This window comes from Marmota monax, unplaced genomic scaffold (assembly GCF_021218885.2).
Source record: "Marmota monax isolate L192 unplaced genomic scaffold, Marmota_monax_Labrador192_F-V1.1 WCK01_AAM20220418_F8-fsc00051, whole genome shotgun sequence".
NCBI classification, from domain to species: domain Eukaryota; kingdom Metazoa; phylum Chordata; class Mammalia; order Rodentia; family Sciuridae; genus Marmota; species Marmota monax.
This window is the reverse complement of record NW_026695202.1, coordinates 2,306,734-2,333,884: the sequence shown is the minus strand read 5'-3', so window position 1 is coordinate 2,333,884 and position 27,151 is coordinate 2,306,734. Positions and strand designations below refer to the sequence as shown.

At 43.7% G+C, this 27,151-nt stretch overlaps 1 protein-coding gene across 2 annotated transcripts in view; it reads right to left on the bottom strand.

Moving 5' to 3' along the window:
* The window catches only part of Stab2 (stabilin 2), a 155,287-nt gene extending 136,345 nt beyond the window's left edge, over positions 1 to 18,942 (bottom strand). Inside the window, exons 1-5 of one of the 2 annotated variants that reach the window (XM_046429260.2) lie at positions 18,499 to 18,942; positions 15,460 to 15,593; positions 13,815 to 13,930; positions 2,119 to 2,204; positions 1,250 to 1,319 (exon numbers count right to left, since the gene is read on the bottom strand). In XM_046429260.2, the coding sequence (XP_046285216.1) occupies positions 1,250 to 1,319; positions 2,119 to 2,204; positions 13,815 to 13,930; positions 15,460 to 15,593; positions 18,499 to 18,573 (481 nt within the window). In that variant the 5' untranslated portion in view covers positions 18,574 to 18,942. The remainder of the gene's footprint in view (positions 1 to 1,249; positions 1,320 to 2,118; positions 2,205 to 13,814; positions 13,931 to 15,459; positions 15,594 to 18,498) is intronic. The other variant, XM_046429261.2, reaches the window with a different exon arrangement.
* Between the last annotated feature and the right edge of the window lie 8,209 nt (positions 18,943 to 27,151).

Here is a 27,151-nt window from a genome sequence, read left to right as displayed (position 1 = left end):
GGCATGTGATCTTTCTCTCTCTCTCGCACACATCTACCATGGTGTAAGGCAGTCAGGGGGGTCCTTGCCAGAGCTAGCACTATGCTGTTTGGACTTTTCATCTCCAAAATTGTGAGCTGCATAAATGTCTTTTCTTTACACACTATTCAGCCTCAAGTATTTTGTTATAGCAATAGAAAATGAACAAAGACATTTACTCTCTGAAAACACCACAGATCTATTGTTTTACATTTCTGAAATCCAAATCCAAAATCAATGCACGAAAATCAAGATGTTGGCAAGGTTGGTCCTTATTGGAGGCTCTAGGAAAGAATGTGTTTCCTTGCCTTAGCCAACTTCTAGAGGCTGCCTGTGTTTCCATGGCTCCTGGCCCACTTCCATCTCCATAGCCAGTGATGGCTGGCTGAGTCTTTCTCACTTTGCATTGCTCTGACACTGAGTCCCCTGTCCCCTTCCTACACATTGAAGGACCTTGGGATTACGTTGGGCCCACCCAGATAATTCAGGACACCTTCTGAAGATCAGCTGATCAGCAACCTTAATTCTATCTGCTACCTTCATTCCCTTTTGCCATGCAAGGTAGCAGAGATTAGGCATCAGAGATTAGGATGTGGTGTGGGCATCTTTGGATAGGCATTGCTCCCACCCCATTGTGGATAAGAGAAATAACTGCAAGATGGTATAGCTTTTATTACCCCATGTCACTCTCTCAGGGAAGTGCTTCTTGGGATCACCTGCCAAATAAATAACTTGTACTCAAACCCTTGCCTCAAGGGCCACTTCTGAGGATAATAAAAATGAGAGGTTGGATAAGCAGGTCTCAGGTTTGTGTGCTGACTACGGAATCAATCATCTCTGATCGCTGCAGGCAGTTAAAATTGTGAATTCCCAAAAGGAAGGGGCATATTAGAATGTGGGGGGACCTATGGTAGATTTAAGAGTCCCTGGATCTATATTGAGACCAGGATTCAGAAAGACCTCAGAGAAAAGCCCTACCAGGGAACAGAATCCACATGCCTCCCAAGCAGGCCGGAAGGCATCCTGGTGAGGGGCCACTTGAAGTGTGCTCTCTCGCTCTCTCTCTCTCTCTCCCCCCTCCCCATTTATTACATTCACTGTCAACTTTGGCTTTCCCTTTGTAGACCTGGCTACATGCAACTACATCCTGGCTACATGTTCTGAGTTTTCCCTTATTAAACAGGCTCTCTGGACCCTTACAAGTGCATTGATTACACAAAAACCGACCTACCTTCCGAACAGGTGGGTCCAAATAAAGTGTCATCAGCGCAGGTTTCACAGGCTGTTCCACCAAACCCCTCCTGCAGAACCACCAGGATGATATCAGACCCAAGGTGACCTTCGGTACCCAGGGAACCCAGGGGCTTCTCACCGTGGACTGGTTTAGTGTTTTTTTCTCAGATATCTCCTCCCTGGGGCCTGTCCCCAAGCTCCTCTCCAGCACCTTTCTTATTTTGTGATGATGCTGGCATGAGGACCTGGGTTGTCTTTTTGCTAAGGGTATGGAGATCTGCAGAATAAAGCTGCTCTGTCAGTCCCAAAGATATAAATAGGCAGCAAGCGAACAGCCACAAACAGTTTCACCCGAGGGTGCGGAGAGAAGGCTCTTGGTTTTGCATTTCTGAAGGCATTGAGCTCCATCCTTTCAGAAACATTTCTTTGTGTTTAAAAACCTCTAAGACTTGAAACTGGCAAAGAGTCACTTTCATGAGATAAAGAAACTCTTCCATCAGCAGATGCAGGGGGTGGCGAAGGATGCTGAGGAAGCGGTAAAGGGCAGTTGGTGAACAGCTGGGATTATTAATAGTAACAACCCTCCTATAGCCCTGGAGACTGTCACCAAAGAGCATTGCACATGTGATCACACTTGACTTCTTTGATATTGCATAGATCTTATTTCAGACCCATTTTACAGATGTATATGGTTAAGGCTGAGCAGTTAATTAACTCACCAGAGGGTCCCCAGCCTCTAAGAGGTGACTTTGTTGCAGATGGCATAGTCTTTTATGAACACTGCTGCCCCTCAGATACACCACCACGTGTGCCCGTGTTTAAGGAGGCTCCCGGGTTCCAGGGAGAGGGAGAAGATGTTCTACTCACCTGGCAGGAGCAGCTCCCGTCTCTTTCTATGCCGTCAGCACAACGGCCCCTGCCGCTACAGGGTGACTCTGCTCCTCCTGGGCACTCTAGGAAGTCAAACAGCTCAGAGTCATCCTTTCAAGACTTCTCAGGAGCATTCTGCAATGATGCACAAAGCACCTACTATGTGCTAGCAAGTGTGCTAGTTCCAGAGACAAGAAATATTTGCAGACCCTTTTGGTGTCATCTAGGGCTTCATGGGGGAGGAAGACAGGAATGTGGGTGACTGTCAGTGCAGTCAGGTGCTCGAACAGAAGCCACCGCCTTCTGTCATTTCTTCTTGAGACTTTGCTAACACTTTGCAATGATCTAGTTAAGTCAATCCCCCTGCAACCTGTAGGGGTGCCTGCTAGTGCTGCTGGTTAGCAGATGAGGAGACTGGAATAGAGATCACATGGCTTGCCCAGGGTCTTACCATTTTTAGTTGCGCAGCTGGAAATTTAGAGTAGCCCTCACAGAACCCTAAGCCAGGCCCTTGAATCAGTGTGCTGGGCAGGGAACTGAGGTGGCCCAGGAAAGGGAGCTATTTGTGCTCCTTGGAGAATCTGAGAGGCATCCCCAAGGAGAAGTCATTTAGGCTGGGGTTTTGAAGGTGCAGTAGGAGTTGGTTATGCTTTGAAGGGAGGGGCGTTTCAGGAAGAGAGAAGCAAGGACAGTTTCAGAGTTGCAAAAGGCCGTGGGCTGCACTGGGAATGATATGAGTTTGTTGGGGATGGAACTTGGAATCTGCCCGGTGGGAGTGGTGGGTGGCTGAGAGGGTAAAATGGATGGCTGGGGCTAGTTAATAAAGTGCTTAGTACGATAAGCAAAGATATTTCGAGTTCACCCACATGCTGATTCCAAAGAAGGATGCATTTTGCACTTCTCAATTGAACTAGACCTGGAACGGAGCATTTACCAACATTTATTAGAAGGTCTCATAGGTATTCACTAAATGTTCAGGGAATTCCTACTATGTGCTAAGCATTAAATTTCATGCTGAGACAGAGGGGCATTTAGCAAGACAGTCAGACACTGTGATGCCCAAAATCAGAGAAGTTAAAATAAGCAACAGAAACTCAAGGTACTACTGCAATGAGGATAAAAATAAAATTCTATTTTCTTCATATACTTGGTATTGGTCCACACTGTGAGTTGACATGGGTTCAGTGACAGTTTAGGTTCTTCCTGTTTAAATAAGGTATCTGGATCTGCAAGCGCCATGCTGAAGTCACGCCATGACCACAAAATATGTTTATGTGAAGGAGGCAGGATCAAATATTATTCCACGCAAGAAAAAGTGTCTTCCACAAAACAGCTAATGACAGAGTTATAGATAATAATAACGTATGTGTGTGTGCACGGCTCACAGAAATGCCCTGAAATTATATTTCAAGTCCACTTTCTAGATAAGCAACAGGCACAGAGTGGTTAAATGACCTGTCTAAAGTCACCCAGCTGGAAGCGGTAATAAGAGACTCATTTGCCAGCCTCTCCTGGAAGTGCCTACCTTCCTGCTCCCCGACTTTTTACTCCCATCATAAAAGATCTTTGCCCCAAGCTTCCCTGAGCCACAGCGTGTTCTGCTATCCACCCTCCTCCTGTCATAGAATCAGCATTCACAGAAAATGAAAAAGCCGTTATCTTGGTTGGTTCGGGCTGCCATGACAAGGTACCTCAGACTGGGTGGCTTAGAAACAACAGAAATGTGTTCGTCCCTGAGGCTGGGAAGTACAGGTGGAAAGATCCAGGCGCTGAGAACTTCAGTGTCTGGTGGAGACCATTTCCTGGTTCATAGAGGGTGCCTTTTGCTGTGTCCTCACATGGGTGCAAGGGGCAGGGAGCTCTTTGGGACTTCTTCTATAAGGACACTAATTCCAGTCACAAGGCTCTGCTCTCATGTCATAATCTCATCGCAGATGCAATATCATCACATTGGAGATTAGATTTCAATACGTGAGCTTCAGGGTGCAATGTTGGGACATGGTGTAGTGTGTTCCTTAAAGGTTCACATGCTGCAGGTTTGGGCCCCAGTGTGGTGGTACTGGGAGGTGGTGGGACTGATGTAAGGTCTTGGGTATATAAGTGGGGCACACAGAGCTGGTCCCTGTCTCCATGGCCCTGCCAGTCTAGTAAGGAAAACCAAATAATACTGGTTTACATCCTGAGATAAAGGAAGAATACCAGAACCCTCCTAGCTCCCTCTACTGGATGCTTTCAACATTTACCCAAAATGACCTAATCCTGAATGGACCAATCGGCTTGGATTTGGTCTCAACAGATGGAGCCTAGATGGAGCCCAGTGGTACCCTCAGTTGGGAGATGGAGTTTGGGGAATTTGGTGAATTTTGCTGGATCCCACGGGGCAGAACCAGAGGTGAGTGAGCTGTCCAGAGAGGGGGTGAGCAAGCTCTGGAGCCCGGCAAGGTGCTCCTCTCTCCATACCACTGAGAACTGATGTGGCAGACAGGAAACAACCTGAATCAGGAAGGAACCGCCGGAGAGTGTGGGGCGGTTGGAGGCAGTGGCTCATTGCTTATGATTCCAGCAGTGACCTGGGAGGCTGAGGCAGGAGAATCGCAAGGTCAAGGAGACTTTGTGAGACCCTATCTCAAAAACCAAATGAGAAGGGCTGGGGATGTAGCTCAGTGGTAGAGCTCCCTGGGTTCAATCCCAATGACTAGGGGAAGGGGGAGTTTCAGGGAGAATAAAGGGCTAAGACCCCGCTCACACAGGTCAGGGGTATTAGGTGTTCCCTCACTCGGAGCAGAAAACCTTGGACGACACGGGGCACTGGGAAGCAGACACAGAAGGATGCCACCTCTCTGGTGGAATAGTCAGCCCTAGACTAAAGGCTGCTCTAGTCTCATCCAACAAAACCTAAAAGCAGGTTCAAACACTTTCCAAATAATCTGTGTCCCAGAAATTAGATTATAATGTACCTTTATGCTGCTTTCTTCTTTACTTCCTCTTTTTTTTTTTTCCAGTGAAGGAATCAAACCCAGGGTTTTATGCATGCTAGGCAAAAGCTCTATGCTGGAGCTGCATCTCCAGCCTCTGATTACTGTAGTTTTGTTTGTTCTAGAACAAAGCTTAAGAATGTGTGTGTGTGTGTGTGTGTGTGTGTGTGTGCATGTGTGTTACATTGTGTTAGGGAAGGAGTATTTTAATAAAATGCAAGTATATCAAACACCAAACCAAAGTAAAATTTGCAGTGTCTGCATTAAATAAAAAAATGTCCTAGGCCTGAATAATGAAGAGAAAAAACTAAAGCCACCCAGAAATTACACGCATGATCAGCAGAGGTTCAAAAACAGTCATAACTGTATTCTCTGTATTCCAGAAGAGAGGAGAAGCATGTTATAGAAGGGAGAGATATAAATAAAACATAACTTGAAATTTTTAGCGAAAATATTATAACTGAGATAAAAAAAACATACTATGTAGGGCTGGGGTTGTGGCTCGGTGGTAGTGTACTTGCCTAGCACACGTGAGGCACTGGGTCTGATGCTCAACACCACATAAAAATAAACAAATAAATAAAGGTATCGTGTCTGTCTACAACTAGAAATTTATTTTTTAAAAAACATACTATGTAGAATTAATACCAGTTTAAGCATCGAGGAAAAAGATTCAGTGAACTTCAATGGAAAAGAAATGAAACAGAAAAACTGAGAAACAAGGAGTAGAGTGTGAGAGAGTCGTGGGACACCGTCAAGCACCTTAATGTAGGTGAACTCGGAGTCTCTGAAGAGAGAAAAGGAAAAACAGCTTGAAAAATTTATGGCCAAAAATTTCCAAATTTGATGCAATGTGTGAACTCACAGTCCCAAGAGCTCAGAGAACCTTCAGCAAAGGCATCAAAAAGAAAACTGCACACCACAAAAATTCCGTAAAATCAGCGAAAAAGAGAAAATCTTAACAACAGCCAAAGGGAAAAGATTTTTGACACTGTTGTGAGGACACAGGTACAATGACATGTCTAACAAGGGACCTCCAACGCAAGCTAGAGGAGGGGACAGCATCTTCAGGGTACCAAAACCAACAGAAATGGCGATTTAGAATTCTATGTTCCAACAACGACATCTTTCAAAAACCAAGTTACGATAAAGATTTTTCCCAGACAAACACAAAAGCTAAAAGATCAAGGAAATGGATCTGGAAGAAACAGAATGAAATCAGATATAAATCTGGATCTACAGAAAGGTGAGGGGGGCGGGGGAGAAGCGGAGAAGGACCAATTGCAGGAATAAGGGAAGGAACCTCACCACCAGCCTAAGAGCATGAAAGGGATAACTAATCCCTATTATTGCTATGGTCGGGAGTCGGTGCAGGGATGCTTAGAGGTGAAAGGATTCCAATATGAGACATGCAGCCCAAGCAGCATGTGAAACCATTTGATAGATTAATAATTAGACAGATTAACACAATACTACGGTGTGGTAACTGCAGGCAGGTGGGTAGGGCTGCAGGAAGTAGGGCACTGGGGGTGTGCCTTTGGGGTTTATATTTTGTCCCTAGCATTTGTTTTCTGTCTTTCTACTTCCTGGCTACTGTAGCTTTCCTCTGCTTCCCCCTTCCGCCATGATGCTCTGCTTCTTGTTGGACCCAGAGCCATGGAATCAGCCAACCATGGACGGAACCTCTGAAACTGTGAGCCCCAAATAAACTTTCCTCCTCTAAGTTGTTCTTGTCAGGTATTTCGGTCACGGTAATGAAAAGCTAACTAACATAATAAGATTGACTTGATGCCAATAAATGTGACAATATAGACAAAATAGGCAAATTTACTGAAAGTGAAAAACTACTAAAGCTCACTGAAGAAGAAACTAGATAACATGAATATCCTTATGCTTAAGAATTTGAAATTAAAATCCTTTGCAAAAAATATTCTATCCTAATGGTTCATTGGTGAATTATATCTCACATTTAAGGAAAAAATGATACCAATTTTACAAAAACCCTTCTAGGAAGTTGAAGAAGAGAGAACATGTTCCAGCACACTTCATATGTAGAACATTATTACCCTGATTGCAAAGTCAGACAAATATATAAGAAGCAAAGAAAATTATAGATCCAGATCTCTGAGGAGCATAGACGCAACAATTTATATGTGTATATTAGTTGCTGATGGGTCTTTATTTTATTTATTATTTATTTGTGGTGCTGGAATCGAACCCAGTGCTTCACACATTTGAGGTAAGTGCTCTACCACTGAGCTACATAGCCCAGCCCACTAGACCCAACAATTATTAACAAAATTTTAGCCAACTGAATCCCAGCAATACACAAAACAGAGAAAACACCAGGTCAGTAACTAAAGGTTAAAAGAAACAACAACATAAATTGCATTCAGTTTGGTGAGGAAGAAATACAATGGTTTCTATTTTCAGTCAACTAATTATCTATGGGGGAAAATTACAAAGAATTTTCAAAAAATTATTAGAACTAATACTAGTAAGTTCTCAGGATTCAAGGTCAATATATGGAAACTGATTGCATTTCTATACAGTAACCATGAATAATTAACAATTGAAAATGTAAAAATTCATTAAAATAGAACCAACAACCATGAATATCTTAAGTATCAAAAATAGTATAGAATCTGTAAGCTGAAATGTACAAAATACTGATGAACTAAAGAAGCCCTAAGTAAATGCAGCACAATACTGTGGATATGAATCAGAATATTCAATATTTTCAGATGTTAGTCCTCCCTCAACTGATCTATAGATTCAATATAATTTCATCCTACAGGATGGAGTCAATTGTTAGATGCATTTATGAATATGGTAAAAGGAACCCCACAATTCTGTGTAACTATAATGTACTAAAATTAAAATTACATACTAGCAGGATTTATATTTCTTGGTAGAAACTGATAAGGTGATTCTATACTTATATGGCAAAGAAAAGGGACTGAAATAACTAAAATAATGTTGAAAAGGCCAAGTTGGAAGACTTCTACTGTCTGATTCCAGGACTTGCTATAAAGCAGTAGCAGTCAAGACAGTGGGAGTGGTGAAGGGACAGACACACAGATCAATAAGACACAGAATATGAGCTCATTTTCTACAGTGATGCAAAGGCAATTCAATGGAGAGAGGACAGTCTTTTTAAGAAACGTTGCTGGAATTATTGGAATTATTATCTACATACAAAAGAAATGAACCTTGATCTATCCCTTAAACCATATGTCCAAGTTCACTTGAAATGGATAATAGACCTAGATGTAAAGCCCCAATCTCTAAATTTTCTCATTTGGGTGCTTTAGGGTAGTTGCAATGTTCAAGGAACATTCTTCAGGTCCAGATATCCATTTAGCAAATCATGTTCCAGGGACCAGATGTTGGTCTTAAAAAGGTTTCCCGACTCCTCTTTGTTCATCGTCTGCTGCCTGATCTTTCATTTTTGTCGCTGTGGTTGTTCTTATGAGCAATCTAGATCCTGGATAGAATGACTGGCCCATTGCATGTACTAGCTCAGTATATTTAGTCCTCACCCTTAGCCCTGTGAAGGGCTATGATCTCTGCTTTACCTAAGAGAAACTCAGGCATACACAGGCTGGGTAACAAGGTCACATAGTCCTTAGATCCAGAGGATTCTCACCCAGTTCTGCCTGACTGGAAAGTCTTGAACTTGTGCTTCTTTGTATGGATTGCTTATAGTATTTAGTGGTTTATGTCCATGAGCCGTTCATTGAATTGATGGATTTGTTTGACATTCATTGATTCCCTGCTGTTATTTTCAAAGCTGCCACAGTTATTTCCCTTTGTACCTTGATGAGAATGTAAAATGAAGCCCAGCCAGCACAGAAAGGAGGCTGTGTGCTTCTTGCTGTGGTCAGGAAGGGACCAGTGAGGCCGGCCTTGGGGTTTATTTCTGAAGAGGTGAGACCCCAACACATCCTTTTCTGAAATGAGTGGCCTTCTAGCCACTCAGGGCCATCTGATGTTTGCCTGTAGGTGTGCTAAGGGTGAAGGCTGGTTGGAAATTTCTGTCTCCTAGGGATTTTCCTGAGTCTCATCTGCAGGGGATGGAAGATTTTTCTCTGTAGGAAGTGCTCCATCCTGGCCCAGCCCATCTCCCAGGGCCTTGGGACTCAGTGGGCCAAGGGTCAGGGTGAGTACTTATTATTAGGACTTGATGTTTGTATCTTCTGCAAATCCACACATGGGCCCTGACTCCCAGTGCCATGGTATCTGGAGGCGGGACCTTTGCGGGGTGGTTTGGTTTAGTTGAGCAGGCAAACAGGGTGAGCTGCCAGACTCTTCAAAATCCCAGCATCCACGCCTGGGCTCACAGTACAATGTACTATTGCTTTTGTGTCCATCTCTCATTAATCTGTCAACTTCTTGGGATTAGGGACCTATTATATGCACGACTGGAATAGATCCTATCATATATGTGATTATGTGTAGCATATATCAAGTGCTCAATAAATACTTGATTTTTATGAGTTGGCCAATCCTGGAAGGAACTTAGGAAAAAAAGGTAGCAAGAGTGTGTGGGTTTTAGGGGTCCTGATTTGAAAACTTATTTGGCTTTTAGTTAAAAATTTTAAGGCAAAAGTATAAATTTATTTCCTGCTTCTCAAATCATTTTTCTTTCACCTTGGGCCCCTCTAAATAATACATACAGTAAAACTGACAGTCTCAGCAACCATGCTTGAAGAGAGATATTACAGAATTTGCTACGAGGGCATATTTCTGACGCATTGTGAGGCTGAAGTAGCTGATAAGGCTACTTTAAGTCATTATCGCATTTCCTTTGGGTGACTACTACTCTGGTGGTCTCCTGTATCATGACTTTTCTCACACAGGAGATGGGGCCATTATAAACTGTCAGCAAATCATTAGCTGAACTGTTTCTTTAAAAGGAAGATAATCAACTTCCTGCCCAACCAGAGGCCAAGGACCTCCCAGTAACTTTCTCTGCTAAGAGGCTCTAGAGGTGCCTATTCCATGTCACCACCTTTGTTTAAAAACTTGGTGCTCAGGGTTAGCAGAAAATATCTCCTCATATTCCATGGATAGCTGGTTGGTCTTATCTGCCTGGGAGACCAAAGCACAAAGCAAAATATGTCCTTAATGTGGACTCAGCATCATTTATCACTCAAAGCCAAAAAAAAAAAAAGCCTTTTTCTTCAAGAGTGGTTTCAAATCCATACAGCCCCTTATTTCATTATTTGCAACCTGTGCAGTGAATGGCAACGAACATGAAGTGGAAAATAAAAAGAGGTCCAGAAAAAAGAAAAGTCAATGAATTTGGTGAAATTGACCTAAGAAAGAAACCCCCCCAAATACCCCATTTCTCTTAGGCTGTTCTGGCCGTGATCAAGCTTAGCCATGACCTTTCTGCCTACATGCCTCTTCCATTACTTTGGGTGGCTGCACAAATCAATCACATTCCTGGTGAAATGTACAGATAAAGAAAATTCTGTTTCCTCTCAAGCAGAATATTGTCTGTTCAAATATGATGAAGTTTCAAAGTTAAAAATACATTTCTGTGTCAGTGAGAAAATTTTCCTATGCATGCTTGATGAAGCAGTACAAATTTTAATTAGGGACAAGCAAGTTCAATTCAAGTAAAAATACCTTCCTTATGTCAGGATGATATTTCTTTCCCCCAGGTGAGAATCCACACCATCTTTTATCATGATAGGAGATGATGGGTCATTTTTTTTTTATCATTGTGTTTTTCTGTGTTTTCTAAGTTTTCAGTGTTGATCGAACAGTTATTTCCTAATCTGAGTAAGACACTATTGAAATAATCTTCAAAGTCCCCAGAGGTGTTGAGAACCAGTGAATCTGTTGTTGTATTACAAAGGAAGTGAGTGCCCGTTTGCTTAGGATACAAGGTCACTCTGGAGCTTGGGAATGTGCTTCCTCAAAAAAGAGGGTGGACTCGTGTCAGCAGCTCAGAAATGGCTTTGTCCTTGCGGAAATGTAAAGTGATAGACAGGACCTTGCCTGTCATCACCCAAAACGTGAGAGGTGAAATATGCAGCCACGGGGAGGGTTTATCTTCTCCCGGAGCTGACGGAAGGAAGCCTTTTGTAACTTTTAGTATGTTTGGAATATTAAGATAAAGGGAAGTACCCTTTTGCCCCAATGAGAGGACAACAGAAATAATGTCCAGACTCTGGTTTTCTTGTGTTTTGCTTCTCTGGCCTGAACACCTGTCTAAAGGAAATGGCTGAGCATTCAGAGAATCCTTTCTGATTTTTCTGATCATAGATGTGAGCCCTGCCACTTTGCCCCACAGAGCACAAAGCAATGCTATGAAACCTGCTGAAGATTTTGAATCCTTTTTTCCTGTGTGTGTTTTCAAAATGACCCACCCTTCAAACAAGGGCTCGGAGAAAGAGCACCATTCATTCCATTCTCTCTTCATGATTAGGGGTCTGCGGATTGCCATTCATGCATTCATTTAGTCACAGAACATTTCTAAAGTGCCTGTGTTGTGTCATACACTTGCCAACTCCTTCCTTTCCCCTAGATTATTGTTTGCAAACCTCTATCATAGTTTCCTAAAGCAGGACTTGTTACCCCCATTTGGCACAGAAGGAGATTGAGGCATAAGTGGAAAGTCATTGGCGCCCCTGATCCAACTAAGTTCACACCTAAAACTTGGGGTTGCAGGTCCTGTGTGGTTCTGCCCCTATGGTTGGGTCTGCCACTCATTCTGTTGGACATGCTGACTTTCATAATGCATCTTAGACAAAGCTTTTTATTTTCTACAGTGCATCTGATTAATACCTTAACATCAGATTAGTTTTCACAGGTTGGAAAGAGGAAGGCAAATATAAAAGTTCTTTGTCTTGTACCAGGATGTCTGTGAGAGTCGGCTGCAGTCATGACCACTTTTAACCTGAAAAGAAGACTCTGAAATCTGAAAGTCTGGGTAAAGACACTGAATCTGGACCCTTGATTCTGGTGGGCTAGAGTTTTAGAAATATACGCCAATTTGCTGGGTGAAACTCAGCACAGAGCAGTTAACAGATACCTAAATCCCTAACCTTGACCTTCCCAAGGCCAGGAGTGTACTGCAGGCTGGAAGGACCTACCAACAGAGAGAGGAATCAGAAAGGTGCGTTGAGGCTCTCTCTCTCCTGAGCTCTGCTTTAGGCAGTGGGAAAGAGAGGTGGAAAGAGAGCAGCCTTAGGTACCAGGAAGCCCTGAACTTGAACTTACTTATCGCTTATCATCCCAAAAGGAACGGGCAAGAGATAATCTCCAAATATCTGATCCCTCATAGGCAAATGGAGATAAAACTAACTGAAAGGTTTATTTTAGGAATTGTATCAGAAAATAAAAAAAGCCAAGAACCTCACTAGTACTTAATGCCAGGAATGTTGAATAGATGGAAGCAATTAGTCATTTAACCATTAGTTAAGGAAAAAAAAAGTCAGGAGGCAACATAATACATACCATATAGGCTCAACTATTTAGAAGATTATGGAAAAAAGACCAAGATTGAAATAAGCCAAAATATTTAGGGTTGCCTATGTATGGCAGAATCAGAGCATGAGTTGGTATTTTTTCTTTCTTTGGACCTTTCTAAACTTCACAAATGGTACTTAGATTACTTCAATCAGAAAGAAAAAGCAAGAGAACACATTTCACCCTTTTAATGAACCATAAGGAGATATTTTCATTACATCATGGAAGATAGGGACTAAGTGACAAACTCATGAAAAATCATAAAATTTATGATTTTTGACTACCAAAAAAAGGGAGATTTCACATAATTGCACATCACAGCAAGAACTCAGTCACTGTTTGAGTATTAATGTCTATAATAATCAGGGTAAAAGTTCAGTTCCAGCTGGCAAAATGCTATGCTTGTTCATTGGAGTCTGGGCATATTATTGACTGAAACTTTATTGGTAGTTTTCATACTGTGGAACCTGATCAGAATTAATTTTTAAATACACATATATTTGCATATAACTTTATACAGTTAACTGTACATGCTTTCTTTCTTTTTTAAAAAATATTTTGTAGGTTTTAATAGACCTTTATTTTATTTATTCATATGTGGTGCTGAGAATGGAACCCAGTGCCTCACACATGCTAGGCAAGCGCTCTACCACTGAGCCACAACCCCAGCCCAACTTTACATAATTTCTTTAAACTAAGGTATATAAATTTAATACTACAGAGTTTGACATTCCATCCTAAAGGACTTAAATTTTTTTTAGCTGTTGATGGACTTTTATTTATATGTGGTGCTGAGAATTGAACCCAGTACCTTGCACATGCCAGGCAAGTGCTCTACCACCGAGCCCCAGCCCCAGCCTGGGACTTCAATTTTTATGCTATTTATTGATTATTTTGGTTGCCAAACAATAACTATGGTCTTTGAGATGTTTCTTCCTAAAGAAATTAACCACCATTCTCATTTCTTCTCTTTGACCAGTTATCTTTTTTTTAAAATAGATAACCTTTCAATTGTCCCTTTCCCTGACTTAAAAATGAATTTTCTAAAACCTAGATCTCTAACTACAGTAGATTGCTTTACTGATGGAATAAGAAAGAGTCTTAACATATAGACTAATGGAATTTCTAGAAAAAGATGCTTACATTCTCCTTTTATTTGGCTGCCTTCATCTCGATTTTCTATGCTAGAACATTGAGAAGCAAGTACCAAAGTGCAAAGATTGTGTCTCTTACCCATGCAGTCTGGGCCCCAGTGACCTGGACAACACTCAGGTTCGAGGTAGTTTTTCCTGCAAATATGACGGCATCCAGGAAGAAGCAGAGAGTATGTTCTGATCTCAAAGGTGTACCTTGGAGAGTAGAGAGAGGACATTAACCCTTAACCCAGGATCACAGCAATGCGATTAACTCTAGGTGGTGGGATTACTCTATATTTTTATTTAGATGCTTATGCCTACCTATGTTTAAAAATATATAGATTGAACGAATCTGGTTTTCTAGATAGAATAACAATCATGAATTATTTTTAATTGTTAGAAATTGAAAAATCAAGAAACAATGAAAATGGGGGGTGGATCATAAATAATATACAAATACACACAATGAAATATTAGAATATTATTGAGCCTTAGAAAAGAAGGAGATCTTGTAATTTGTATGCAACATGGGTTCACCTGGAGGATATTATACCTAGTGACTTAGGTCAGACACATAAGGACAAATACTACAGGATCCAACTTATATAAGGAATTAAACTCATAGATCAGTAAAATGTTGGCTGACAGAGGTTGGAGGGAAGTTGAAATGAGGGCTTGGTCAAAGAGACACAAAGCTTTCATTATGCAAGATGAGTAAGTCCTAGGGAACTACTGTCCAGGATGTACCTATAGTTAACAATAATGTTAACTTAAAAATATATGCTACAAAATGTGCATTTGTATTAAAAATGGTGATTTGGGTTTTAGAATGTCATGTGGTCACATTAAACAAATATGAATTTAAAATAGTGTTATATAACAGTATTAGGATTTCATTTCATACAAAATAAAAAAAATATTCATTCTTTATTCTGAATTAAAAATTAACTCATTGAGTAAAGTTTAATTTCTTTTTTCTTTTTTTTTTGGGGGGGGGGTACCAGGGATTGAACTCAGGGGCACTTGACCACTGAGCTACATCCCCAGCCCTATTTTGTATTTAATTTAGGAGACAGGGTCTCACTGAGTTGCTTAGCACCTTGCTTTTGCTGAGGCTGGCTTTGAACTTGTGATCTTCCTGCCTTAGCATCTAGAGCAGCTGGGATTACAGGTGTGAGCAGTAAAGTTTAATTTCTAAGTTAGTAAACTGAATAAATAAAAAGTTGCATTTGTACTTGAGCCTCACGGCTGCACCCTTTGCCCAGCAAGCAGAGCCACTTATCATCCTATGAATATTTTAAATCATGAGAGATCTTTGAGAATGCAACATCACAGAGAATTCAACCATGCTAAAATTCATTTGTCCCCTTTCTTTGGGTCCTCATTAGGATCTGGGTCCCTAGCTTGTTAGTGAGATGACTACCAGACCCAAGGCCTTTAAAAAGTTCAAACTGGAACGCTTTCTAAATGAAACAAAACCCCAGATATTAAAAAATAGGAGGGGAAAGAGGAAGGGAGAATGTTTATATGCAAATCAGGGTAGTCAATTTTGTATGACAATATGAATCAATGATAATAGGTGCTTTAGACCCAAGTTCATAAGTTGTGAGTTGCCTAAGTTTGGGTCCAAAATTGTGTTAGAGAATAATCATGGCAATACTTTGCAGTTTTCGAGACAGGGAGCTTCAATTTGGAGTCCCAATTCTGAGACTCAGGCTTGCTTGTTTTCTCATAGTGAGTACCTGCAATCCCGAACTCCTACAGAGTTGTTGGTTATTTTGGTATAACCAGCCGGGCACTCAACTCCAAAATTAATTGAGCAGGATAGGCACTCGGTCTTAATTGTTAGAAGAGATTCCTTATCGCATCTTTTTGCCTGTGCAAACATAACAACAAATATCAATGTCCGTGATCAGAATCTTGCACAACAGCTGGCTTGGCCAATCTTCTCCCTTGGCTTCATCTGAATGGAAAGTCAAGGATGGTAATGAGGTTGATTGAAAACGACTGGCTAGAGTGTTGGGATCCACAAGCAATGTCTGCCATGGCTGTGGGTAAAGGAAGGGGTACTGACTTGCCATCCCTGATCTAGAGTGTGGAGTCCTGCAAGGTAACCTCATATCACTACTCACATTTATCCAAAGGAGAAACCTGAAATATATCCCAGAATATCTGTTTTGAATGGGAAAGTAGGTTATCAAGATCAGTTGGTCACAGAAGGACAGGCCTCACGGGTATTCTTCAGCATTGACTCCGTAGGAGTGGCAGCTCTAGGCTGCACTGTGCTGAGAACTATGGGGGCTATAGCTCCTGCGACCTTTAGATTACAATCTGACTGGAAAGTAGTCTCTATGAGAACAGAGATACTGCTCTGTCATGTCCATTGCTGTCGCCTGAGCCCCTAAATAGTGTCTAATGCACAGTGATACCCAGTTACACTTGCTGATTAAACGAACAAATTGGGGACACCAGGCAGGCCCACCAGGGATAGTTGTTTAGCCACGCAAAGTGGCACAGAATTAACTGCTAAAACAGACCCACTTTGGGCCTGCCTCCCATTGCTCCTGATGCTGGGGCTGACTCTCGTGTGGATTTCCCCCTTTTCTCAAGTTTCCTTCAGCCCTCCATCAAGTTGAAGATGAAGCATCTTTGTGTAACAAAGACAAATTGAACCTGGGAGTCAAGAGACCTAGCTTTGGAGGCAAGCTTTGTATCTTCTCAAGTGTGCAATCTTGAACGAACTCCTTACCCCATGCCATCGCCTGTGGAGGGAGATATCAATAGCCACTCCTGAGGTTATGGAGAACTTTCCATGGTGTAACAGGAGCTTGCTGCCTGACACACAGTCTGGAGTGGCCAGTAGTACATGCTGGCTCTGGAAGACTCCTCCATCCCACCTCTGTGCCTGGCCTGGTGTCTGTCCTCACAGGAGTGTTCTGTTCTGGCCCCTCAGCTACCCAGCCCGCACCCTGCAGGGCCCTACCAACACCATCGTGGCCCCTAACGCACAGTCATCTCTTTTCCTTTTTCAACTCTTCCTCTGGCTGGCCCAGTGGAGCCCACTAGGTCAGTCTTGACTCTCCACTTAAAAGCCCCTTGTAGGACAGGACGACATCCCAGACATCTTGTTGTCCCATGGCTCATGCTATGAGCCCAGCACGGTAAGGTATAGAACCCCCGTTGCTACTTCCCAGGTCATTGAAATAGGCAAGGCCTGCATAAGAAGAAACCTTACGTGTGCAGAACAAGATAGGGTGATGTGCACTTCTAAAGGGGTCACTGTATTAGAACTTTACCACTCTAGGGATAGTGGGGGTGAATATCATCCTCCTCCTCGTTTTAGGGTAGGGGAACTGAGGTGAGACACAGTGCCTGACTGGCTGGAGGTCACACTGTGAGTTATTAGTCCTTTAGTTCCTTCATTGGCCCTTTCACTTGTACCCAAGTGGCACAATAAAACCTGTTTTAATTAGAAGCTTTCATGGGGTGATCCTTAGGAACCCAAATATTTCTGGAATGTTCTTTGTGGAATGATGATAAAAGCCACCCTTAGATACAATGTGAATTAATCCCTTCTAACTGTCACAACACCAGAATGTATTTTTAAGGGCAGTCTTTTTCTTAAATGGCTATATTGGGTGACATTACTTTGACTTTTCTGTTTTAGCAGGCTGGATTTATTACTCTCTACTTAGGAAATCCCTTGACCTTCCAATTACCCATTTTTTTTTTAAATGGAATGACTCATGTACCTCTCATTCAGTATTTATAAACTCATTCCCTCTGCAAAAGCAAATTCAGCTTTACACAATTTAGACACTGATTGTTTTTGCAAGAACCAGGTCTACAAAAGCAAGCTCTTGGTGAAAATCAGGGTGCTGATAATTCCCGTCACTCATGGGGCACCATCAGGGGAGGGGCTGAGCTTCCTGAAATTAAGTTATTTTCTCAGTTGAACAGTTGTAAACTGTGCAGCATCCTGACTCATCTCTGAAATATCTGTTAAACAGATAGATAAAAGCCACAGTTCAAACTCACCCTCCCCTACTTCCCAGCTGGAATGTGGATGTCAGGCATCCTCCCAGGTTTTCATGAGAGGAAGAATCAGGAGACGGTCAATTGGAGTAAACTCATTGGCAAAAATTTGCCCGGTGCAGAGGCACAGTCATATTTAAATTTTCTTTCTTAATCGGAAGTTAGAGATTGCGAAGTGCATTTGAAATCAATCACCCCAGATTGGTGCTCACTGATCTAGTGTCACTTTGCTGGGACAGCTGTGAGCCTGCTCCAGGTCCTGATGTGCTGATGTATTGAACAAGGGCTACCAGGAAGGTAGCCCTCGAAACTTCCACCACAGCTGTGGAAGGTGGAAGGATGGGTGAATTCCTGGTGACTCTTGCAGATATTTGATATTTGTGTTCCTCTTCAAAATGTCACCCACCCTGGAATTCCCCAGAAACATCTCTCCACACTCATAGTTTTTTTTTTTTTAACTTGGAAAGATGAGATGGTAGGGGATGAGATGATTAAAATAAACAAAAACTACCACACCGAAATCCTCCATGGGAATAGGAAGGCTGGCAATGACATCAGAGATTCCGACGTGGAGGTGGAATGTGAAATAGAGCCACTGGGTAGCACCCCAACATTCTCACCAGCATTCTCTGGATTTATGGAGTCCAGAGCAGGACCCTTTACCCAGGACCATAAGGGAACATGAAAAGCTTTTGAACACATCATAAAAATTAACAAATCAAAAATATATGAAAGTTCCATCTTACCTGTCCCGTGGTTTCAGCCAGGGAGCAGAAAGTCTGTCCAATCAACCCAAGCAAAACCATCCTTAGCGGTAGCATGTTGAGGAAGTGCTCGCTCCTCCTGGTGCCAGGCACCTGTCAGAGGGCTCTGCTATTTGAACTTAGCCCAGCAGATTCTTTCGCATTTCAGTGTTTACTTTCAAAGTCTTCCCTTTCGTTTTCCTGGATTGAACCAGAAGAGGCGAGAGAGCTGCCTCTAGACAGGAAAAGTGGCGAATCCAGGATCTTGGTGAAAATTGGTCCCTCTGAACTGTATATATGTCCTGGCTGAATGACAGGATTTCCTGGAGGGGCTGAGGCAGAGACAGGACCTGGGATTTTGTGGCCTGTGAAAGACACAGACAGTTGCTGCCTCCCCACCGTCCTGCCTCCCCTGCCCCGGGGCCTGCCCACTGCCCTGTGCTTGTTCCCAACTGCTCCGTGGAGGATGCCTGGCCTTTCTGTCTAAATGCAAAGGCCTGAACCCTCTGTTGGGACTGTCCGCTGGACCACCCATAAATGGGCACAACCCCAGGGATGGAGGGAATGTCACAAGCCTGGGTGCCCTGGAAGAGGGCGGTGGCTTTGCCCACATGGCCGACACACTCCTTGTAATGCCGACAGTTGGATATTTTGATCCATTCTTTCTTCTCTTGAGTTCTCTCAAGTAGCAAGTGACAGAATCTATAGGTCCAATCTTGCCTTTCAGGGCACAGTCTAATGCCACCTCTTCCAGGAAGCCTTCCTGTCCTGATCCTCCACACTGCTGGAGACCCTCCCAGAATTTTGCACACGATACTGTGAAAGCCGTCACATCTGTCATGATCCATCTGTCTGTCTGTCTCTCAGGCCCAGTTGTGAATGAATTCCTCAAGGGTGGAAGCGTAACCTTCAACTTCTCTGTACCCCTCCAAGCCTTAGAGCAGAGAATTCTGCTAGAAAAGAATAAAAATGATAATAATAGTCGGAGCTGGGAATATATCCAGCTCTGTTGGAAGAGTGCTTGCCTCGCATGCACAAGGCCCTGGGTTCAATCCCCAGCACCACACACACACACACACACACACACACACACATAATGATAGTCACCACTTTCTGAAAACTTACTGTGCGCCAGTCACTACTGTAGACCTCCCCATGGATCTGCTTGCTTAATCCTCATGGCACTTGGTGAAACAGTGGGGATTATCTGTCCTTCACTTACACAAGAGGAAACTAAGACAGAGACGTTGGTCAGCTTCTCCTGGTGGCTTAGCTAGTGGGTGCTGAATCCAGAATTCAAACTGTGGCTCCGGAGCCAGTATCGCTGGTCACTACCCTCTACTGCCCAGAGCTGTAATGGCTCACGAGCAGGTGGTGTTCCAGTCCACTGAAGCCACAACGGGAAAGTGTCAGACCCAGGGTTAGGCAGGATCAAGTCTGCGCTTGTCTCTGAAACAGGCACGGGATGGTAAACTCACCGGGAGACTCATATTAGATGGTAGTTTTGGTTGAATAATCCTCTTTCCCTACAAAGTTTCTCATGTCAACTTTTGAAACAATGTGATGTTGACCAGTAATTTAAGAAACTTTTCCAGCATCGGCCCTTCAAAGGCGAACCAGAGGTCCAAATGGAAAGAAGCTGGAAGAGAATGTCCTTATGGCCCCCGGAGGATCAGTGGGTCTCAACCATGGCTGTGCATCAGAAAGCCGGACAGCTGGGATCCTGACCCCTGGCCCTGCTCCAGAGCTCCTGGGAGGGGACAGAGAGGAGTCTTCAAGGCTTCCTGGGCAGTTTCAGTGGCCCTGACTGCTGCAGGAGGGAAACTGATTACTGTGTGTGACACCCAAGAGATTTAGCCGTTCACGTGTCACAGCAGCTGTGTCACCTTAGAAAGCACACAGGGGAAATCAGCTGAAGCTTCTTTCTGACTCTTTTCTTCCAGAAGGATGTAAAGAAATTCCTGGGGCTTGAGTGGATTAGATCCCAAGTGAAATGATGAATCAAACCCATATCGGCATTTCCTAGATAGTGTTCAAGAAACACTATTTAGTTCTAGGAGATGCTCTAGGGGTGCGGGGGGAGAATTCTTTCACCAGATGATTTGGGAAAGTTGTCCTAATGGATCAACCATGCTCATGAGGCCAGTTAAGGTTCTGAGAAGTCCTGTGGTGGAACAACATAACAAACCCAACAAAAGCTGTTCAACGCTGTTTAAGACAGTGTTTCCCCAACTTCTGAGACCAAGGGATGCTTTCTCCCTCTGGAAATTCATGTCAGCAACTTCTAGATCTTGCGTTCTGATGGTTTCTCTTAGGGAAAAGCTGCCTTAGAGTTCAGCAGGCAGAATATTTTACTTTTAAATTCACAGGATGAATAATTTAGCTTCTCTAGGACCTATGCATAGATTTTAGCAATTATATGCATTAAAAAAAGACATTTATAGCTCACATGGTATTGTTCAGAAATTGCCTAGATAGTTGCGCTAATTAATCGTTTCTGAGATTCTTTTGACTGCTGTGAATGGAGACTCTTCAAGTTATCCTGACCATCCTTCCCCCAAATATGTCTGCAGCTGATCAGGATGGTGCCTGGCACATCGTGGCTGCTGTCACCTCTGATCACTACCATCATTCAATCTGCAGATGTTATAGACAACAACAGTTACACAGATCTCCATGCTTTTCACAGCTAGCTCGGAGGTGCACTGGACTTCCCCTGCCCTTGGTTGTTGCAGTTTTACAGACCCGCGTGTCTTTGATGTCAGGGTGTCAGTTTCCTCACTGTGATTCACATTACTTTTTGCAGATTGCTGGAATCGCTGTCCCACTTCATTCAAAGTATTTTTTTTGTGGGGGGTACCTGGGGTTGATTCCAGGGATGCTTAACCACTGGACCACACATCCCCAGCTCTTTTTTTAAAATATATATTTTTAGTTGTAGGTGGACACAATATCTTTATTTGTTTATTTTTATGTGGTGCTGAGGATCAAACTGAGTGCCTCTCGTATGCGGGGCAAGTGCTCTACCACTGAGCCACAACCCCAGCCCCCCAGCCCTTTTAATATATTTTATTTAGAGACAGGTTCTCACTGCGTTATGTAGTGCCTCACCAAGTTGCTGAGGCTGGCTTTGAACTCACAATCCTCCTGCCTCAGCCTCCTGAGTCACTGGGATTACAGGTGTGCGCCATCGCTCCTGGCTCAAAGTGGTTATGAGACAAAGGTTTTAGTCCTCACTATTTACAGGCAGCTGCTCCCTCCCATGGCTCCCATGGTGTGTGGACAGTCCCTTTAAGACCTGGGGTGCTTTCCTCGGGTGAAAAGAGGAATCTGAGTGCAGTCCAAAGAGATTCTTTTCACTCTGAAAAAAGAAAAAAAATGGTGTTGGCATTGGGGACAGGACGCTCCTGGGTAACAGTGGGGAGCATCCCTGCAGCCTCTGGCTTCTGGTAGATCATGTTCAACTGTGGTGTTGACGTCCTTGCTCTGGGGCAGGCTTGTTACCGAGTTTTCAGTCTTAGTCACTTGGGATAAGAACATGTTTTGTGTGTCTTCCAAGAAAGGGGATTGTCACCTCTTCATCATCATCCTTATGGCAAACTCACCCACAGCATTCATCCTGTGTCAGGCCCCTTTGAATCATGAATTCATGTGACTTATTTAATCATTCAGGTAAGCTTAATTGTCTCTTCATATTGAGGTAATAAACTTAAGTATTTATTTAAATTTAAATGATTGAATTTGATTTTTTGAGCATTTGCCTTAAACCTGCTGTACAAATATTGCTATTATTCTCATTTTGCAGGAGAGAAGACTGAGGCAGAGCAAGGAATGAATACCTTGTCTTGGGTCACACAGCTAGGAAGAGGTGGGCAGGGATTTGAAGCCAGGAGCCAAGGTCGATGCTGATATATCCCCTTGATCCGCGGGGTCCTCCACGCACCTCCATGAACCAGTCATTCTGGACCCCGGGAGGTGGCCCACAGGGTTAGAGTTGTGCTGATGAAGTAGAACAAGCCTGACTGACCAGATGGGGATCACAGTATCTTTTGCTTAGCGGGGGTGTTATGGTTTGGATGTGAGGTGTCTCCCAAAAGTTCACGTGTAAAACAATACAGGAGCATTCAGAGGTGAAATGATTGGGTCATGAAAGCCTCAACCCAATCAGTGAACCAGTCCCCTGATGGGATGAACTGAGTGATAACTGAAGGAGGGTAGGGAACGCAGGAAGAGGTGGGTCACTGGGGGCGTGCCTTTGGGGCATATATTTTGCATCTGGCTAGTGAAGTCTCTCTCTGCTTCCTGGTCATCATGTGAGCTGCTTCCCTCTGCATACTCTTCCGCCATGATGTTCTGCCTCACTTGGAGCCCCAAGAAATGGAGGCTGCTGTCTATGGATTGAGACCTCTGAAACTATGAGTCCCACAATACTTTTCCTCTTCACAATTTTTCTGGTCAGGCTTTTTAGTCACAGAAACAAAACAGCTGACGAAAACGGAGGAAAACAAATAAAAGGTCAGAAATTGGGATTCTAATTAAAATCTTTGTCTTTGCGGATTAAAATCTTTGTCTCAAAACCGCTTTGAGCCAGGAGCGGTGGTGCATACCTGTAATCCCAGAGACTTGGGAGGCCGAGGCAGGAGGATCGCTAGTTCAAAGCCAGCCTCAGCAACTTGGTGAGGTACTTGGCAACTCAGCGAAAACCTGTCTCTAAATAAAATACAAAAAAAGGGCTGGGTATTTCTGGTTAGAATTTATTTATTTATTTTTCATTCCCTTGTTAGCTTTTGTGAACCTGAAGAAGAAACATATCTCAGAACAGCAGCTCAATATTGTTCTTTTTTGAACATCTGTCTGGAAAACTGAAAAAGTTCTTGTACATAGTTTGAACAGATTCAAGAGCTCCCAGAATTTTTTCAAAAGAAATTTTGAAAAATTTCCTTTCATGGGGAGTGCTCATTTTATAAAAGTCCCTGAGGGACTTTCAGTAAGAGAACTTGTTGGAAACTACTGCGGATGTACCCTACTTCCACCCCGCCCTTCCACCACCGCTGTGTTCCTCCATGAACTGCAGATTCTGGCCGAGGTGCAGCCAGCACAGCTCTCCACGCAAGGCTCTGGAAATCACGACTCATGGTTCCAAGCAGAGTTAAAAGTGGTCTCTCGGGGAAGAGATGGGTTTTTTGGCCCAAGCTTGAAAATTTTGCACCGAGTGGGCATTTTCAGTGGAATCCAGTTTTATTAATCAGCTGGGCATTTTCTCATTGGGCAGAATTCTTGGCACCTTTTTTTGGAAACATCTGGCCAGAGGGACTGAAACAATTCAGTGGCTACTTTTATTCCAAACATAGAAATTAATAAAAAGAAAGGAATTCACCTCTTTCTTCCTTTTAAATCTCACTTACACTGATCTGCTGAGCAGTATTTCCTCCTCCTCCTCCTCCTCCTCCTCCTCCTCCTCCTCTTCCTCCTCCTCTTTCTCCTCCTCTTCCTCCTCCTCCTTCTTCTTTTTGTTCTTCTTTCCTCCTGACTTTGAGTAAGAATATCTTACATTTTTCTAGGTCAAAGGACATGCATAGCAAACTACACTGAGAATAGTCTACAGTTTTCTATCATGTTTTGTAACGACCTCTATTTAAAATGTCTTCAAGTGAGAATCTAAATAATATTTTGTTTGGCCTTGTTTATATAGGTAGCTATTCTAAATACCTTGCTTTTCTTTGATTGTGTAGACTCAGGTCATATGTAACGAGAGATTTTTTTTTTCTTGGTTGTTATTGCATTATAAATTTCTCTTATTCATGCAACTCACATTTACAGAGAGCCGGACACTGTGCTGGGTTCTGAGCACACGGAGGTAGGGAGCCGAGCTGGCTGTGCAGTACAGGTTCCACCATCCTTTTGCATATATTATCTTAAGTGAGATATATTATCTCACTTAAAACAACTTTGTGAAAGAGAATGGGCAAGGAATGTTTTCTTGATTGGCAGGTGTGAAAATGGAGATATAAAGGAATTGAGTGATTTATTCAGGGCCAGTAAGGTACGATGTGACGTGGACATTAATAGATATCAGGTAGTCCTGCTCCGGTCCTGTGTCCTGTCTTCGATGACAGACCACCATTCTGGTATCTGATGCCTGAGCTAATGAGTGGGGTACCCCAAGTCCTTCTCACTCAGTCATTAAAATGCTAACCTGAACTGGGTGTCATCTGTTGTCACACTGAGACAAAACTGTGGCCACAGAAGTCCCGAAGAACATATATGAAAACCATGGTTGGGATGCTCACCACTATAGGTGTGCTTGGAGGGAGGGAAGAAAGCTGGGTCACCGATTCCCAGGGGTATGTGGCTCAGCCTATGGGTCTTGTCATCTCCACGTAGCACAACAGGGACAACTGAGGCTTCAAGTTTTATGTTGAAGCACACAGCCCTGTGCTAGCCTGGTGTGCACCCGCTCTACAGAACTGCTGAGGCACACCCCCAGTGGACACCCCTCTGCCTGAGTGTCTTGCCAAGGTCTGGAAAACTCTTTCTTTAAACAGCCACTTGACCAGCTCCATTTCCTTCAAGCCCTTGTGGGAATCCACCCTCTCAACGAGACCTGTCCCTTTCAGCAGAACCTGCTCTGTTCACGAAGCTCAGCCTGCACCCCTCCCCTCCCACTGGTGCCTCCTGACTCTTTTTTCCTTGGCACATATCGTGTTCTAAGTGACCAAGTCATTCCCTGGCTTATTAGGCTTACTGTCTGGTATCTGTCCCTGTGGGAGACCAACCTTGCACTTGACTGAGTCACATGCCCTGGCTGGGTGCTGAGGTGCTCAGTCGCAGAAATGTGGCAGAGCTTTCCCCACCCTTCTTGGGTGCGAGGGTCGCTCTCTCGTGCATGGTGTGTCTTGCTACAGCCCCATGAGTGAAGCTATGCTCACCTGTTCCTTTGTAGTATAACCCCTTGCCCCGTTTAGGATAGAATCTTCCATGGAAGTGCCTTGTGTGTGTCCCCTTCTCTTACTGTGCCCTTGGGTGTGGCCTACCCAGGTGTCCGTCAACCTGCTGACAGTGGACATCATGAAGATAGACTCAGCCCCCTGAAACCTGACCCCTTGCCTCATTTGAATAGCTTCTCCTCAATAAAAGGGGTCAGCGCATGCTCTCCCTCTCTCTCTTCCTGCGGACCCTTAAGGTCAGAGGAGCCATCACAGGGACCCCAAAGAAAAAGGTATTTGTGTCTCTTGTGTGGTTATTTTGCGCAGCCCAGTTAGCCCAGTTCAACTGGAGTGACCCCTGAGCCTTTTAGTCGTGAACACAAACCCGGCCTGACCCCCCAGTTAGAATGCATGCTCCTTGAGGGCAGGGCTTTCTTTCTGCTTAGTGAGTTGATGTGTCTCAGATTCCTGGAAGGGTGCCTGAGGCTGAGTTAGCACTCACCAAAAAACGAGGGGTGACTGAAGTGAAAATCCCCCAGCTGTATAGACAAGCAGATTGAACAATTCAGGCAAAATTCCACCATCCTCAAAAGACATGGATTAATTATATTTATTTTTGTGTATGGAACTAGAAGAGAGGAGCTCAAAGTTACCAAACATAAAGTGATGATAAGGAGATGATAAGCACTCTGGGTTGATGGGTACATGTATTGAAATATCACACTGTGTAAGTAAATTGTACCTCATTTATGCACATTTGTTTTTTTTTTTTGGTATCATGAATTGAAGCCAGGGGAACTTAACTACGGAGCCACACCCCCACCTTTTAATATATATTTTATTTAGAGACAGGGTATCACTAAGTTGCTTAGAGCCTGCTAAGTTGCTGAGGCTGCCTTTGAACTGGCAATCCTCCTGTCTCAGCCTCCCCAGCCTGGGATTAGAGGCATGCACCACAGTGCCTGGCCATATTTAATCTGCATAGACAAGGACTCTTTTAGCCCAGGGCCATTTCTCAGGGACTGGCTTTTTTTTAGGAGAGTTACCAGGATACCAGGGATCTAGAGACTGCCAGGTTCAGTTGGAATGTCTGTGCCTCTGGGAAGGATGCCCACTGGGGCTGAGGTGCTGCCTCTCTGTACCTCTTCCACCCTGCAAAGAAGGGGAACCAGCCAAGGCCCAATGTCCACGCCCTCACCTGGCCGGTGCACCCTTCCTGGTCCCTCTGCACGGCGCCCTGGGGTTCTGAGGAACTGCGGAGGCCCCGGTTTCCTGCACCTCCATCAGATCCTGGCCCCTAGGAGCCAGCTTTCCAAGCTGCGGATGTGACCAACACGTGCACCCCTGCCCTGCGGCCCTTTCCTTTTCCTCTGTCCGTTTAAATCTTTCCACACAGCAAACTTTCCTTTTTGTGTGTGTGTGATTTTTTTTTTTTTTTTGTTTTTCCTTTTTGGGGAAACCAGTCAGCAGGTCCTGCTCCAGGCAAAACTGTAAAGTAGGCAAAGTTTCTTTTAGCTCCCTGCCCCTCCCCCCACTTCCCTTCTGCACTCCCCTCCCCCATTCATTCATTTATCCCATCCATCCACATCTCGGGGCGCTCACCAGACCCAGGACACCTTTCTGGCTAGGATGTTATTTCATGGTGGACTGAGATGAATTATGTGGCACTTACGTAGTCAGAGGGGACATGTCTCCACCCAGCAGCCCAAGGGTGATTTTTGTTTTTTCCC